General features: G+C 35.3%; 1 protein-coding gene across 1 annotated transcript; it reads left to right on the forward strand.

The window, feature by feature from the left end:
* Nucleotides 1–231: 231 nt before the first annotated feature.
* Nucleotides 232–16081, forward strand: LOC102810333 (uncharacterized). Its single transcript, XM_006812265.3, has 12 exons — nt 232–874; nt 1441–1609; nt 3440–3519; nt 3782–4011; nt 4236–4396; nt 5175–5283; nt 5454–5591; nt 6382–6612; nt 7394–7513; nt 8600–9763; nt 10149–10322; nt 10877–16081. Exons 1-12 carry the CDS (start codon nt 532–534, stop codon nt 15113–15115), a joined length of 7158 nt encoding a protein of 2385 aa, XP_006812328.3. The 5' UTR covers nt 232–531; the 3' UTR covers nt 15116–16081.
* The last annotated feature ends 2466 nt before the right edge of the window (nt 16082–18547 follow it).

Consider the following 18547-nt stretch of genomic DNA (forward strand, 5'->3'; position numbering starts at 1 on the left):
TGAAATATATCAAACGCGATATAATGACATATAGTATATTTTCCTAAAATCAATATTTGCAGATAATTTGGAACAATTCTAAAATATAAATACTGAAGTGTAAAAGAGAAAATTATTTTCACATTGAAAGCACTGTTGACTTGCGGATGAATATCTTTTATTTTATGTAAATAGGCCTTGAAGGTGATTTCCTCGCAAAACGGGAATTTTGTTGATTTTGTCGAAATTTAACCCAAAGTAGTGAGGCCGTGGACGATTTTTGACCGAAATGCCTGGACTATTGCCGTAGATATTATCAATGGGTGATTTTTATTTAATTTCTCAAGTCATACCGGTTAGGCAAAATATTTTTTACAATTTCGAGGAATTTTCATTGTCCTGACTGTTTCTACAAGTTGGTTCAAGTTCCCCTCACTTGAGCGCTCGTTACAGGGAGATTCCCTGGGAAAGTTGTGTTTACAAACGTGCGAAGTGGGCCGTCATCACCCAGAGGCGATCTGGGGTTGTTCAAGTTCCAGTTATAGTAGGGATATGGAGATTCCTGAAGAAACGTTGCTTACATTTGAACATCACGAGATGGACGAAATGTGTTCTGAACCGGCGAATCCAACTTCAAGAGTTGGCGCAGTAACTTCTCTGGTATCTCCGACACCAAGCGAGGATTCCCAAAAAGCGCCGCCGGAGAAACAATCGACCGCTAAGGCACAAAAGCTTGAGTTGTCTCCCGAACTTCGACATGGCTATCGAATTCTCATGGGCGTAATGTCTTGCAGTAAATCCATTGTGTGGTCGTTTTTGGATCCAGTTGATGTCGAGAAATACAACCTGTGGGACTACCACGAGCGCGTGAAAGAGCCCATGTGGCTCCGAAAAAGTTAGTAATTACCTTTAAAATTGCCAATTCTGAAATTGTCATCATTTATCGTGGTAGATCAATATAAGTTTTATGAAAATACAACATGTATATACGCAGATTTCTTCATAATTTTGTAGGCGTCATGGAGTAAGGTCTGCTCAGTAATGCATCAACACGGAAGGGAATCCCCTTGGTGTTTCCCAAATGATTGTCATTTGTAAGCATTGTTTATGTTTAATACATGTTCTTAGAGTGTCGGAGTCTCTAAGTTTTTTTTTTTTTTTTTGATGTATTTTTTGAACCTGTTCGTTCATTATGTCTTTTTCAACGTATACAACAGAGGAAAAAAATGCTCTTCATTTAAAAAAAAATTAAACACATGTGTTAGAGAAATCCTCCATGTAATGTTTTTTGGCAACATCCCACAAGAAACGTATACCTTGATTATAGTACCGTAACACCATTCAGCTCTGTCTCTTGAGTCAATGCTGTAAATCATGAAATTATAAATACTGATCAGACTTTTATAATTATTCTGACAATGCTCATCCTCAATTTTAAACTTTTTTTTTTTTATATTACAGTGGAATCCAAGTTTGAGAATGGGGAGTACACAACAATCACAGAATTTGTTAGAGATTTTAGACATATGCTTGAAAATTGTTACAGATATAATGGTCTTGATCATTGGGTTTCAAAGCAAGCCATGAAATTGGAAAGAATTTTTGAACAGAAACTAAATCTTATGTCAAGGTGAGTAAAATATCCTTTCAATTGTGATTACCCTAGACATCTCCATATGCAAGTGAAGGTTTCCCTGATTCTGTCAGTGTTTGCTATTTTTGTTATATACCCTACGTATATATAAAATATGTTTTTTAAATGCCGTCCTTCATCCCCTTGGCTTATTATCTCTAATTTTTCACATCCCTAATTTTGGTTCCCTGGGCATCTTTAATAAATAACTTATCTAACTACAATTTTAACAATCCTCTTTGAAATATCTCCTGTATAAGTTGCTGCTGGCAGATTGCTGTTCTCTTGACACCAGCAACTGCCTTTCTTTCTTTTTTTTTACTTGGTTGCATTTTGTATATGCCAGTCAGACACTGACAAGTAAGTAAACGAACTGGGATATAGTCAACATGGGACTCTAGAATCACAGATAGGCCCCGAATATAGAGTACACTAAAAACTATACAGCATTAATAACAAAATTCACATTACAATTGTAGTGGATATATATATAATATATTGCAAGGTGGAAATAATAAAAATAAAACCAAAAAATGACAACAATCAACAAGACAATCCACAAGAACAAACTGCACAATGTAATCAAATCAGTAAGAGACAATTTATGAACCCCTTAAATACAAAATAGACGTCAATGAATACAATATTTGTCAAAAATTCTGCAACCCCCACAGACAAACTCTAATATTGCAATATTGCTAGTTGTGAACTTTTAAATCATATTTATGAGGATTCCTGCATGAAGTTACAGAGATGGGAAAAATTAATAATTATGGCAAGGGAGAATATTGATTTCTTCTGCCCTGGTTATATAATAAATTGTATTTGATAGGTATTTTTGTGTGTGTACATGCATGTACTAAAATTAAAATATATACACACATTAAAATTATTGTTGTCCAGTAGCAATGTTTCCGTCCATAGTTGATTCGAGCAGTACATTAAAAACAGCATGGTGTATAGTAGACAACACCTTCAACCAGTATTCTAGTATTTTTGAATTATAGTTAATTGTTTTGTAGCCAATTTTCCTGTTGTGTAACCTTTGTTATTCTTGTCTACATTTAAGTTGAATGAGAATTTTTTTCAGATTGTTATTTTTTTTTTTGGATTGCTTTTTTTATTTGTTATGTAACCATTTTAATTCCTGCAAGGGATTTTATGCGTTTCAATAAAGTATTGTGCCCCATTAAAATTATCAAAATTCAAGTGCAAAAATAGCACACATGCAAAGTAAACAAAATTATTCAGAGGGATTTTGGATTTCTTACATATGAGCTGAAACGCTGAACAAAACGCGAGAATAGAGGGGTATAATTTAATGATGTTCGGTATATGGAAACTAGTTTACAAACTATATAGTGACACCAAAATGTTTGTCAGGTTTACTCTCAATATGTAATCTTTAAAAACTTGATGGGGCTGGTACAATTTAGGGTTAAGCATGTTCAATATGACCAGCTTTATACATGCCTTATTTTAGCCCCAAACATCAATTTCAACTATTAACAACCTTTAAATCAACTATTTACAACCATTAAAGGCTATGTTAACACTGGAATAGTGTTTGAAACCACCATAATGTCATTATGATAGAAAGAATAGATTGTCACACAGGCATGTCAGAAATTCTCATTGTGAATTACACTTTTTGTGACTACATGCAGTTCATGTACGTTTTGCCAATAAAAAGTCATTCTTTGGTCTGAGCTGTCTCAAAGCGTTTGAGATTTAGGGGCCTTCAGATGAATGTAGTCATGTTTCTGTTTATACACAACTAAGATATAATGCACTCAAGATACTGTACAAAATATTTTGTATTTCTAGACCTATTAGAGAAAAGGCAACCCATTTCTTGACTTCAGGAGGTAGATATGGAGATGATAAATCTGAAACTATTGTTACAGGTGAGTATAAAGCTCTTGGTCAAGTTAATTTCTATTTTCTCACATGATATAATTCAAAATGGTTGAATAATGATACATGATCTCGAATCAGGATGTCTCAAATTTAATGGCAGTGGTGCGTTGTGTTCAATACAGGTTTCATGTGTTGTATAAAAAGTATGTAAAAAAAAATTCATGAAACCTATTGTAATACTCACTGTATACTAAACCTCAAAGAAATTATGAACTGATGATTATTTAAATATTATTGTCTAAAATGTAGGGCCCAGAAAAAGGACGGCATCTCGGGCACTTTATGGTCATGACAATGTGGAGAACTCCCCAATTGTTGCATTTATCAAACAAGAAGAAGAACTCAATGAAATTGAAGATAAACGACAGAAGGAGCGAGAAAAGAAAGAGGAAATACTCAGAATGCAGCAAGAGGTTATTGACTGGGAAGTCAATCTTCTTGCAGAACCAGTAGGCTCTCAGCTAAGAGCAATGTGGGAGGTGTGTACTTGGTTTTTAGTGTGAAGTTTGATATCAGAATTACCGGGTACTTGAATTTAACTTAATGAGAATCAAATCGATTCCACTATCATCTGAATAAGCTAAAGATGTTGAGATATTTTAAATACATTAGTTTTGTTTTGCTTTGCTAACCAACTTTTAAAAATACAATGAAAATAGGTCACTAAAATTGTAATTAATTCTTTTCTTCTTATTTGTTGTAGATACCTCAAATAGGACATTTTTTGTACATATGCCAAAGTTCATTGAATATAGGTGAAGTAGTATTCTATGAACTAGAGAGGGGTTTCCTCATGCCGCGAGAAAGTTCTACATTTGCTAAAGTGTTTACCTCATTATTGAGTACACCCTTCCAAAGAATAAGGTATGTATATAAATGTTATAAAACTGATCAATACAAATTAATGCATGTACATAGACTCATTCATAATTGTCGAATGGAACTCCTGTTTAAACTGCACAAGGTTTGAGAGTGGGACAGAATTAAAGAAATATTGTAGATGTGTTTGTATAAATATGATCACATGATTTTGATTTAGAAAATATACAATTGTGTTGTGGTTGCCTTGTCTGACCTATGGGAATGTCTAAGCATAAAATTACTTAAACAATGCTGAAGTTGAATACATTTTCAGGTTTATAATCAGATTTGAGTAACTGTCTGTGGTACTGCATTCGCAGATAATACTTTGTTTTTAGAAGAATTGCATTCTCCTGGTTTTTCTTTCTTTCTTTTCAAACACACACAAGCGAACATTTGCTGAAAATTAAAATTAAAAAATTGAATCATCATGGTTCGCACATTTTGGTGTTTTTGTCAAGTGGTAAGAGACCTGTGTATAGGCCATATTAGTAACGAACTAGTTAGTTGATTGTTGACTTGTTTTTTCCACCACTGATTGAATGTAATTCTCTTGAAAATGAATATAAGATTATAATACAATGGCATATTTTAGAAATGGAATATTTGATTCTTAAAAAGAATCCGAATTCTGGATTAAATTTCAGCATCTTATGAAAATAATAATAAAATTGAATGTTATCTAAGATGGTCACACACAGGTTTCTTGTCTTAGGTGATTCTTCAAACTTCCGTCTGGTATGATGTGTATGCATTTGAAAGATGTGCTTTCTCTTCACAGCCTTAACAAAAAACCACCTATGCCTTATACTGTCTGGGAAACAAAGCTGAGGGAGAAAATTCGAGTTTGGTACAAGGTGTTAGAACAGAAAGCTGGTGATAAAATTCAGGTGAGTGAAGTAACGGTAATAGTTCATTTCAGTGATTTCAATCCCTGCTCTAAGCTTATCTATTTTGATTTAATGAATACATTTCTGAAAAATTATTGAATTGTCTGAATTAATATTTTCAAATAATAACATTAGAGATTAACCTTCATTTAACCTAAATTCATTTACAGGCATCTTCACAGCTTGGTATTGATCCTTTATTTTTTGATGTTCTTGGCACAAAATTTGTGTTAGACAAGAAAAGTTATCATGAATTAACATTTTACCAAAGAGTCTGGATTATGAAGTCCATGGTTGATATTATTGTGGTGAGTGACATCTCATGGTTTATTTTATTAAAACTACATTTAGCTTTCGAGAAGAAAAAATGAGGCAATAGTGACAAAGTGTTTTCAAAGTTTCGTTATCACAAATACAAAATTAAAGTATGTGTTTCCTGTTTCAATATTATTACTTATATCTTCCAAACAACAATTCTATATTGAAACTACAGTGTTATTGTTTAAATCTTGTTTTTTTGTGAGATTTCAATGTATTCACGATTACCATAAATTTTAACTCTCAGAGCACATTTTGCAACATTGAAATACTGCCTTGTCAGCAGAAACTTTCTTGCTACAATTTTTTTGCACATTTTTGAAGACTTGAGCTGAGTACCAGTAGTAAGTAATGACAGTACATGTACTATTAAAACAAGTAATAAAACAGTAAATAACATTGTGACACAAAATGTACCCCGGTAATATTTATTTTGTAGGGAAAATTTTTTAAATCACAAACTGAATATGACATCTTGACCTAGTTTTGTTTGGGTGTGCTTGGACAATTTTGTACTAGGTAATTGACATAAATTTAGAATTTCCTATACCAAAAAATCAGATTTTACTTACTTTTACTTATAAAATAAAAATAAAATATGGAATTCAGTTTGTAAACACGTACCTAGGTTCATCAATGTAGTCATACGTAATAACTTTCATATATAGTTAACTAGTAAAATACCTTGTTCTTTGATTGAAATAGTTGATTCGCTTACAAGTTTGCAAACATCACTTAGCACCGACTCTGTATTTGCAATTTGTTCATTTTTACTCACAGGAAAATCATCAGGCTATAAGAGACTGTATTAATTCCATGCCCCGCAGTGAACTTCATGCAATAACGCTTGGCCACGACAGTGAAGGCAGTTCCTACATTCATTTTCCTCATTTCTGCGGTGCTGATGTTCGAATATACAAACAAACTGCAATACCTGATCCATTTGCTAAACCTCCTAAGGAGAAAGTTAAAGAAGAAAAAGTGAAAGGAAAAAGAGGAAGGAAAAGAAAGGCAAGTATAACCATCTTGTTTGATTAGTGATGCACATTTGCCATGTTTACAGAACAGCATTCTATTGGAGTTGAATTACTGCTCCCCCCGTTTTCCATTGAGCTATCAATCTATCACAGTATTTATTTACTCTGTCAAATAGACATTAGAGCGTGTACCTCTTCGTCAAGCCAGAAAATACGCAAAATTCCAAAGAATGTTGTCTCTGCTGTAATTGAAATGAGAGGTTACTTGAAGAAGACGATTGAAGGCGTGATTTTCACCTGATCATTGGCCCTCGATGCGTTTAGATGGCTAGAGGCATGTCAGGGTCCAATCCTATCAGAGTTCGACCCTGAGGGTTTATTGGAGCCAAACTTGGCTTGAGCCGAATGTGCATACACAACCATTTTTTGCTGGCTCAAGTCGTAGAGCTCTGATAAAATGCTGTTGTGTGAACGTATCAATTGTATTGTGTTAAAGATTTCACATTAGCTGTGCCAGTATACATCTCTGCTCATGATAACCACCCCACCTCTAATTTCATTTGTATTCTAATTCAGTTACAACTTGAAACAAATCTGCATATTCAGTCAAAATTCAAAACAAATGTGCTTGTGCTATAACAGTAACCAATTCCCACTTGGGAAAGCTGAAATTGTAGCATTGCAAGTGCATTGCAAAAATGAAGACATTCTTGAATGAGTACACCCCAAGATCGCCTGACTGCAGAATGTACTAAATTAAAATTGGAAATTTAAAACCCACCTAATTATTGTATATTCACTTGTTTTTATCAAAGACTGAAATCCCAGATAAAAAGGAACTGAAGATTTTTGGAAAGAAGAAAAAGAAGAAGATGAAGAAAACGGTCACACCAGTGCCTCCTGTAGTGAGAGAAAGACCAAGCAGACTCAGACAGGTAATATCTATTATATAGTTAGAAATGCTGCTGATAATAAACAATCTAATTTTAATATTAATATTTGCAATTTCTGAAGCCAAGGTACTTTTATTAGCTCCGCTGTCGATTTTGTCAAGCGGAGCTTATCATATGAGTGATTGTCTGGCGTCGTCGTCTCTGTCAATGTTTTACTTTTTCGACTTCTTCTTGAAAACTACAAGCCTGAATGCTTTGATACTTGGTGTATATGTACCTTGGGTGGACCTGTCTTAGATTTGTTCATTTCATGATGTTATCTTCAATTCTCTAATTTTGGTGAATATTTTTGGCATTTTTGGTAAAAAGTGATATTTTCGACTTCTTGTTAAAAACTGTAAGTCCGATTGCTTTGATATTACATAGATAGATACTGCATGTAGACCTTTCTCAGATTTGTTCATTTCATGATGATATTTTTGATTCTCTAATTTTAATGAATATTTTTGTCATTTTTGGTAAAAAGTAAAATTTTTGAATTCTTGTTGAAAACAGCAAGTCTGATTGCTTTGATACTATACATATTGTTCATTTTCTAATGATATCTTCAGTTCTTTAATTGAAATGTGCATTGCTGACAGCGGCGCTATCTCAGCCAACAGGCTGTTTATTTGGTTGTTGCCTCACCATTATTTCTTGCCAGATTTCTCACTATAAACCTGTATTCACTGTTTACAAAAGCGGCACATGCTCTGGTGAGACGCGATAAGAGACTATTGGTTTAATTTTAAAAATTGATGCGAGTTGTTGTTACAGGAATGCTGATTGATGGATCCAGCTTCTTGGCGCACCCAATCAAATCGTTCAATTTAACTGAGGTCAAATATAGCTTTTCCTAACATGGGTTTGTAGAGATCGCCATGGATGGTCAACTTCAGTGAAACCATTTGAATTGTACGGTGTAATATTTGTAGTGGCAAAATGTTGTTTCAATAAACAAAATTGTATTTTCACATTGAATGACACATGTTAAAGAAAAGCAATTTTTCAGGGTTTTTTTTTGTTAAATTAATCAACTGTAAAGATAGTTTGCATTTACAAAATATTTCTGATTTGTTTTTTCCTCAGAGAATAATTCCTGTGCTTAAATCATCTGAACTGCTGTTTGAAACCTCTGAATCTACATATACCTCATCTATTGAAGACAGTGAAGATGTTGACTGTGTTGCTGCTGCTATACAACAAAGCAAGCTAGAATCAAACAGAAAAAGGAATGCTGAGTCTGATGAAGAATACAGTTCTAATTTGAGTGAAAATGAATTCCATACTGATGAAAATAATATTGTTATTGACAAACCAACTTGTAAAAGGAAAAAGAAGTGTGAAGGGATTGAAGACAATCTAGATGCAGACCATGATTGTCTTGATAATTGTCAAGAAAAAGAAAAACCATGTTCAAAGGTAATGGATGATGATGATGTGTGTGATGACAAAAGTGAGATAATGGAACTCAACTTTGCGGAAGACAAAAATAGCCCCGTTTGCCAGGAAGAAACTATGGAAAATGGCTGTAGTAGTGATGATGATGCACTTGATGATAATGAAAAAGAAAATAATACAAATGAACTAATAACAGATTTTGCTGATGTGGAAAATATAAAAGATAGTGAAAATGATACAAATAGAAGTGAAATAGCATGTAATGATGAAGATAAAAGGACACATAGCGATAAGATTTGTGTAAAAGATGAACAGTTGCCTGTTGAAAAGAAATTTCAAACAGAAAATGAAGTAAAGAAAGAATTGTCAGTGGAACATAAACAGTGTCAAGAAGAAAATATTTCTTTAGATACATTAAAAAAAGAATCGGTTCACATCAAGAAGCCAATTAATGTAGTGAAACAAGAAAAAGTGAGCACTGACCAAAAAACAAAAATTGAACTTGCTGATGAAATGACCATTAAAGATACATTAGACAATGATGAAAGTGAGGAAAAGGTTAATATATTGAAGAGGGAATTAGTGAATGGGAAGGAATGTCCTGAGAGAACTGATAATGAAGATTGCTCTAATGCTCAAGAAGTGACTGACAAAACCACTGAAATAAACCACACAAAAGAAGATGAAAAAGTAGAAGAAAAAGAAGAGGAGATGATAGAAGTCCTGCCGGAAAAGGGTAAATTTGAGCTTGTCTGTGATAGCCTGGATTCACTAAGAGAACTCATTCTGAAGTTTACAGAGCCTGAACCTGAGCCTGAACCACCATATGCTGGTAGAGGTCGGAAGAAAAAGGTATTTACTAATGTTTAAATGAGTTACATGTAGGTTTGATGTTTCTTGACATTTTATTCACAATCCATTAGGATAATCACCTTAATTGGCAAGGGAAGACATCAATGTTTATGACATGTTTCATTATACTAGTAGTTTTCCCGCTAAGCCCAAGCATATTCAAAAAACCTTGTTCAAATAATGGTTTTAATTATCAAAGTGTCTGATCGTATGCCAATTTGTTTGCCTCTGAAATTTATGCCAGTGCATGCACTACTAATAGAGCAAATATGGTTTGCATACTATTCTGTATTGTCTGTATTTGAGCCTAATCTGTTGCTGAGCAGATGATTGCTAACATGTTTAATGACTGAATTATTGACATAATATTATCTATTATTGCCAGATTGAAAAACCACCACCTCGTAAAAGATGTGTTACTGAACTTCACCAGGTGTTATGCAACCTGTTAGCCGAATTAGAACCATGGGAATCAAGAATACAAAAGGCAGTTTCAAGAAATAGAATCAAAATGAAGAAAGAATGGGATACTTACAGGGAACAACCCCCTTCACCTGATGTGAGTATGGTAGGATTTGACACATCCATGAATATGTGCATATATGGGGACACCATTTACTTGTGTTTATTCTTTATTCACTTTAAGAGTAAAAGTGTCTTCATTTTACTGAAAACTGTACTCAGCTCAAGAAAGCAAAACATTCAAACTTCACTCGTACATCATGCAATACATTTATACATATGCACCTCAATCCATTTCACAATTTGATTCAAGATGGTTGATTGACGTTTATTTTTGTGCTTAAAATTCATTAAAATCGATCATTTCTGTCGAAATGAAACTGGATCTTGGTGTCATGTATGAACAGATTTTGTTCAAACTGTACAAACATTATAAGACAGTGATGCACATTAAGTTGTGTTTTAGATTGGATTCAAGATTTTGTTTTAATGGTGCAGTTCTGGTTCATATCTCCAACATGTTCTTGCTGTTCATATTCAGAATATATACTTATATTTCTTAAACTTGCATGGACTATGTAATTCAATTAATTGTTCATTTGTGTTCCTTATTTAGTAATGCTGTATATTCTGTGTGTTTTATGCCATTAGGAAGTAGAGGATGTTTGGGCCAGTGAAGAGTCGAGTAGCGACAATAGTAGTGATGACAGCAGTTCAGATGATACTTCAGATTCAAGTGATGCTCCTAATGAACAACAGCAGAATGCAGATGTTTTGGCTCACAGGGCTGAACCAAAACTAGGTGATGTGGTTTTAGTTGAAGGTATGGTCAATGGTGCATTGGATGGAAGACCAACAACTAGAAGACAGGCAAAATTAAATACTGAGAGAGCAAAGAGAAGAGCCAGGGCGGCCATTCTAAGGGAGAAGAAGAAAGAAGAAAAAGCACGAGCCAATGTCAATTTTGTTAATACAATAACTTTACCAATTGGTGGTGTGACCACAACTTTTACTCTTCCAACAACGTCTCTGGGTACTTCAGTTAGTTTGTCAACTTTATATGCATTACTTCAGTCTCAGCCACTTATTAAAGTGAGTACAAAAACTGGTAGCTCCACTGCTACTTTGCTTACTACTGTTTCCAAGGGAGGCAATGTACCATTTATCCACCCACCAAAGACTGTCACTTCAGCGCCAAGTAGTACTATAACAACATCTGTGAATCAACCAAATTTGACAACCTCGCATGGTTTTCTTGGGGATGAATCAGCAATAAACTTCCCAAGTATAGGTGGTAAAGTTGGCTTACTAGCGAGCAGCACCTCTACCCAGGCAACTACCACAAGTAATATTGTATATACATCATTAGCTTCCAGCTCTGCTATCCAGGCAACTACTTCAGCTACTGTTGGCATGTCTCCATCAGTAGTATTCAGCACTACTACCCAGGCATCAACTGTTGTCACTCAAGTCAATAACAGTAGTGTTATGTCAACAATGCCACGCTTATCACCGACTAAACACATTATTACAACAGGTGGCAATACTGCAACATTAACTTTGAATGCACCTACTGTTGCCCAACAGTTACAACAACAACGTTTACAAAAGCAGCTCAAGCAGCAGCAACAACAACACCCTCAAACATCCACAAGTAAAGATGATAATGCAGATGCCTTAGCCGATCCAAATCAAGTTCCATCAATTCAGAATCAAAGTCAAAATAATAACAAACCAAAAGTAAGCTCTGTTGTGTCTCCGGCACCAACACAGAAAACACTGCCATCTTCTGCTGCTCCTCCGAAAGTTCAGTACAACTTAGTTTTAGATTCTAAATCGGGTAAAACAAAACTTAGTCAAGATCAATTAATGCAACTATTGCAATCGCCTCAACTGACTTCGCAACAGAAACAGCTTGTACATCTGCAGCTATTACAGTCTCAGCTACAAAATCAGCAACTGATTTTGCAGCAACAGAAAATGAAAGTGCAGCAGAAGAGTCAGCAGGTTATTCAGCAACAGCAGCATGCCTCTCCCATACTTAAACAAAAGCCATCAACTGCCAAAATACCACAACTAGGGAGAGAACAATTATTACAGATGTTACAAAAACAACAGAGTGCCAAGCTTCAGTTACCAAGCCAAACAAGTGCCTCATCTACTGCTGTAACTTGCTCAACAAGTCCAAAGGTTTTGCTATCCCCTCAATCAAGAGTTCAGCCAGGTACAACAGTAAGTGGTCTTCAATCAACATCAATGGCAACTACAACCTCAGTGCAGAGTTCACAACTTGTCTCAGTTTGGCCAAGTTTGAAATCACCTACAAGTGTTATTACACCTAAGCCTAAACCACAACTCGTCCAGAACATTAAAGTACCGCAAAGTACTTCACAGAAAGGAGTTACTACGCAAGGTATTAATCCACAGTATGTTTTGCTTGATGGAAAGTTGATTCCATATACTGCGTTTCAAGAACATGGAATCAAGTTAAAAGGTGTACAAACTCAGCCTGTTATCAAACAATTGCAAAATGCTACTTTGCAAACACCACAAACAGGTCAGCATGTAATTACTACAAGCAGAGTAGCGACTGGGGCATCAAAGTTAATTTCCTCAATGCCTGTGCCTAAGACTTTAGCAAGCCCATTGCCTGTTGGTCACATAAAATCACCGGTACAGTCTACAGCAACTCCTCAACAATTGCAGCTTTCACAACCAACTAAGTTAGTGCAAAATGTTTTGACATCACAAGTTGTACCACAGCAACCTCGATTGACACCAATGTCCCCACCACAGCAACTTGAAGGTACTGTGCCATCATCAAGTACAAAAGTAACAGCAGTTGTGGGAAATAAGCTTGTGACAATTACAGGGATTGATCCTAAATTTTTAGCTCAGTGTGGAGGCAAATTAGTACTCCCGGGTAATCTCCTCTTGACTGGAGCAAAAACTTCACAACCTCAAAAAATTATTTTAACACCTCAGACTTCAGATAGCTCTCAAATGAGCCAAAGTGTCCAGAGCCAACAGTCCAACTTGCTCATGGTGTCCTCTACATCCACCTATCCAGCAGTATCTCCCATTCAGACAATCCAGAATCCACAACAGACAATCCTTTCGGTTCAAAGACAACAAGCACCTATACTTGCTCCAGGTACATCCACCCAGCCTACTTGGAGTCTTAAACCAGTTATACAACAACCAACTACACTTACAACAGGGTCATCATCTTCTTTTCCAATCTCCAACATTCAGCAGATGCAAACCTTGCCACAGACTCTTCTTCAAGTCAACACTGGAAATATCTCTAACCAAAAAGCCGCTGTAATTACATCAAAGACGGATCCTGTCTTATCACTGCATAGTGCTCAGCATACTGTATTACAAGGAAGTGGTGCAAATGTTCGTCAACCATCAAACTTAATACTAACATCAGCAACTTCCACCCATCCAACAGCTCGGATACAGACAATACAGAGGCCACATCAAACACTTCTTGAAGTAAATCCAGGTAACCTTCCCAATCAGCAACCAACCTTACTTACAACAGCAACAGCAACAGTTGCAGCTGCAAGCTCCCATCCCAATCTTCAGGTGCTGCAGGCTCCAAAACAAACAACACTACAATTAAGTAGAGGAAATGTGCCAATTCAGCATTTAATTACACCAACAACGTTCACTCATCCAACAGCTGTAAGAACTACTGCTATTGCCACTGAAAATTCAACTCTTATTGGAGGAAGAACTGTGATTCCTGTGCAAGCTGCAAACTCTTCTCAAGTACTTTTCCAAACCAATCCGCCATTATCACCATCTGTATCAAATTCATTCTGTCAACCCATTGTCAGTAATGCACCTGTGCATCAGTTAATTGCCTCTTCGCCAGCGTCGAACAAACCTTTCTTCATATTGAATGCAGCAGGTTCTGCTGCTTCCCAAGCTGGTCAGCCAAATGTCAAGTTGCTGCAGACTTCACCAGTACAATCAACTCCAACTATGCAACAGATTCACCTGTCAAGTTCCACACTAGCAGGGACAAGTAACATTGCAGAGACAACTCTGCAACAAATCCAACAACTTGTGACTACAGCTTCAATTAAGCAGCCTGTGTTTGCAACTTTACCTTCAGCGGCTACAGCTGTTCTTCAGCAACCAAATGTCAATCAGACCACTACAGTGAATTTAAACTCGCTGCCACTGGTGGTCCAGAAACAATTAATTGAAAAGATTCAAAAACGTGCATTATTGATGAACATCCCGGAAAAGAATGCGAGTTCAACTGCAAATACAATTGTGAAACCGATAAATGCTACTCCTACTGGAATTGCAGTGCCTACAGTACAGCAAACTTCTACTTTAATGCTTCATTCCATTCCAACCTTGGCTTCTGTAGAGCCTCAAAAAATAGCAGTGCCTGCCACAGCACCCAGTAGTGTCTGTAGTTCTAAAATGGGGAGTAAAACAATGAGTATACCACAAACATCGCCACTCAAAATTCCTCAAAATAGTGCACCTAAAACACTGTCAATACCAATCCCTGTTCCACCGTCACCAACTAAGCAAAGTCTGTACATTGTTAGTGCACACAATCAATCTGTTGGGAATGTTAGAGTTAATCCTGTAAAACCACCACAACCTACATCGCTTCATGTGTCAATCCCTGGAGGAAACCAAGGTTTTGTTATTCAGAATTCTGCTGATACGTTGAACTTTGCTGCAAAGTCAACTCCAATCATATCAAGTCCTGGATCATCAAGAACCACAAACCCTGCTGCAAATATTGTTTTATGCAGTCCAGTGAAATCCCACATTATCCCTAGTATATCAGCATCAGCTAATTCTGACTGCAATAGCAGTACTGTTATGAATGGACTTACTGACAAAAAATAACTTTACCTAATCAATTGTATAAAATGCTTATTTAACTTATTGTTCCATTGAAGGTTCTCTTAATACAAAAAGTGTTGTTTTTTTTCTATAGCAAGAAGTTCAATGCATAATGAACTGAAATACTGTGTCCACTTTTTGAGTCAGAGGGCAAGGTGCATTAGTTACATGGTGACATAGGAAATCTTGTTTTATTTGCCAATTTCAAGAGATTTTTGACCGTTTCTCAAGAGCAGATTATGACTTTCTTAATTGTCTTACCGCTAGCTGGTTGCGGTAATATTTGATGTCAGTATGATGGAGAAATATTTTGATTGTAACATGTTACATTGATTGTTACAGTGCTTATACAGTAACCCACTGTTTGATGTACGTACATTCATGCCATGGCTTTAAGAGTTGGGTTTCGCATCATTTGAGATAAATACAACCAAGGATAGAATAGTGTGGCAAGTGTAAAGAGCCTTCAGTCAACAGGTGCAATAGGCTTACTATTCTGTCCCCGGCTGTGCTTGTGTAATAATGCAACAGTACATTTATTAGGTATACATTTTGTTGGGTCAAGTATCTTTCCGTCAATATGGCTTAAGTTTATATACAGGACAATTTTCAGATGTTTTATTTATTATATTTATTTTATGCCTTTAAAAGGGGCATGTATTGAATTAGTTTTCACCTGTATGTAATACATGAAATTTTATTTATGTACAAACTTCAGGATTTTTTTTTATATGTAATTTTTTTTTAATTTGAGCATTTTCCCTGTTGCACATTTTGTTACATAGGGAGTTGTGTATTACATTGAAACACAGTTTTGTTTCTTTGAATTGAATTTTATTGCCAAATGCAGGTAATTCTCCTATGGAAAATTGCTATTGATCAAGGCAGTTTGAGATGAGTAATATTGAGTTTTTGTCTTTTTCAAGTTTACATAATGTTGTCATTAAAGGGGAAAAGTGATCGCTATAATTGTTTTAGTTTGTATGTGAGAGTGGATGGATTCTGAAAACTTAATTGCAGGAACTATTGAAAAATTTTGTTTATTTGTTAAAGAATGCTCTTATCACTTATTTTTTTTCACCTTTGAAGAACTTTCTCCCACTGAAGTCAAAGGTCAAGCTTTGTGTTGCCTGAGAATCAAATCGCCCTCACATACACAAAGTACTGTAGAACAAAATTGAGTTTTAATTTTATTTCCATCATTGCCCGTATTTGTCATAAATTGCCACAGGAACACAAAATATATATTAATTTCACTGTTTCTATTGATATATCTTTTTCACCAATTCAGCATTCTTCTTTGAAAGCTTCAAATTCTGTCAATTTGTTTCAAGTCAGAGTTGTTCTTTGAAAAGTATCTTTTTCTTTAGAACATTTCACTTGGCCTTCTGAGGAAATTGAAGGTTAGCAGTTTTCCCACTATAATAATTTCAATCAATCTGGTAAAATATTTCCAGAGTAGTCTTCATGTAAAAAAAACTTGTTTGTTTTCTTATCGAGCAACACAATGATCAATGTCACAAACAAACACTGCCTTGCCTGATGGCAGAGTTAAAAATTTGTTTTAAGAAATAAGTTCAGTCTGTAGTAATCTGTGTTTGGTAGAATTGCGGACAGATTTCTTGCAAACAGTACTGTTTTCTAAAAGCACTTCATAATAGAACTAACAGTCCCAGAAAGCGATTCACTCTACACAAAAAAAACTAATATTTTTTTCTCATAAATTCTAATTCTGGGTTTCGTAGCTTATCTTGTTATTTAAATGACTGAAAATGCATCTTATCAATTAGCTTCTTATTTTAGATAATTCACGATGTAGCTGCCCCAGCTGAGATTGCTGGACATTTAGCTAAATTAACATGCTGTGCATGCATTCAGCCAAATTTATTATAACTATTTAAAAGTATTTCATACATTTTCAATTTTACAAGTGCATTACATCAGTGTTAGATTTCTTCGTTCTTGAAATTGGTGGCTCTTAATATGTTCACTGCCTTTTACTTTTCCTGCTGATCTGAGCAAATTTTTCTCGTTTACAATGTTTGACTGAAAGCCGACTTTTGTATTTGCTATTAAAGATACTGACATGATTTATATTTAAACTTCTTTGTATGCATAATTTCATGCCAATCCACCAGCTCTGCCAGAATTTATAAAATATACTAAAAGTCACAGCCCATTCCTTTTATATTGCTATTTCTAATAAAGTACAGGTTCAAATGTCGGGTTTGCTTCAACCTGGAACTGCAGGCAAAATTTGTGTGCCTCCCATGCTGGATTTATCAAGAAACCGCGACACTGCTACCCTATGCTGAGAATCATAGTCAAGAGTGAATGAATTATGAGATTAAAGAGAAAACATGTTCAGTATTAATAAAATTGTTTATATATTAATGTAGAATACTTTATACAGAGCCATTTAGCTGGTCTTGGAGAATGCAAGTACTGCAACAAAGGGAATAAAATGTGTGCCTTCCTTCCATGTTATTTGTTTTTCATCAATCAAGGCTATTTCAAACACATTTTTCTAGTTATGTGGCAACCATTGCTGAATAATTTGAATTCAAAGCCTTTCTTTCATATTCCCTGCAACGATATGATTTGCTGTCGTTATGTGTCGCTATTGCGAAAGGGAGGCTTGGAATACAAATAGTCAGCCATGGTCGCCTTGTGATGTGTGAACTGTATCAAGCATTTAATAATGTTCGGTATCATGAAATGTCAACTGAATCGTGCACATAATTCACTGACGTTTCTAACCCTTCGCCAAGCATTTATTAGTTTTCAGTATGCTGTGAAGTCCACTAAATTGTTGCAAATATTATTTGCACTCTAAGGGTCATTGATGTGAATTCTCATATTTCTATTAGCATTTGTTTGCAATTAACACCCACCTCTTGTGCAGTCCTGTCATGTAGCTTTATATCTCTTATAAGAAACTATTAACATCTGTTCAATTGCAAGTGTACTTCAAACATTTTGTAATTCCTAGGTATATTGTGTTGAACATGCCCAGATATTTCATAACTTACAAACGTCAGAAAGGAAATCCCCTTGCTTCATTAAATTGCTCATCAAATGATGTGTATAGCACATTATTAAATGTGAAAAGACATCTGCATTTATCAAATCCCTTAGTCACTACCGAGGTACCAATTTGTTTGTACTATTTTTACGTTCGATTTCACAATGAATCTTTGAGTGAACGGGGGAAAAATAGTTATTACCTTCTCATTTCCCTATACATGTTAAAAACTCAATTTATCAGATACCATATTTAAGACCCACTGAGTTTTTTTAACAAGCCATGCATGGCACAGTCCCTGTTCAAATTTAAGATTTTTTGTTTGGTTTATAGTAATAGTTGGAACACAAACATGTCAGATATGGACCCAGAAGCTGATGCTTGACTGATTTTTGTTAACATTAAAATGG

Source organism: Saccoglossus kowalevskii, chromosome 7, assembly GCF_978046115.1.
Source record: "Saccoglossus kowalevskii chromosome 7, keSacKowa6.1, whole genome shotgun sequence".
Taxonomy (NCBI): Eukaryota; Metazoa; Hemichordata; class Enteropneusta; family Harrimaniidae; genus Saccoglossus; species Saccoglossus kowalevskii.

Bases quoted from the DNA above. Each gene is read 5' to 3' on its own strand.
- LOC102810333 (XM_006812265.3), top strand. From the start codon at position 532: ATGGAGATTCCTGAAGAAACGTTGCTTACATTTGAACATCACGAGATG. The intron at 5,284-5,453 runs GTGAGTGAAGTA...ATTCATTTACAG, and splicing joins AAGCTGGTGATAAAATTCAG to GCATCTTCACAGCTTGGTAT. The intron at 9,764-10,148 runs GTATTTACTAAT...TATTATTGCCAG, and splicing joins GTAGAGGTCGGAAGAAAAAG to ATTGAAAAACCACCACCTCG.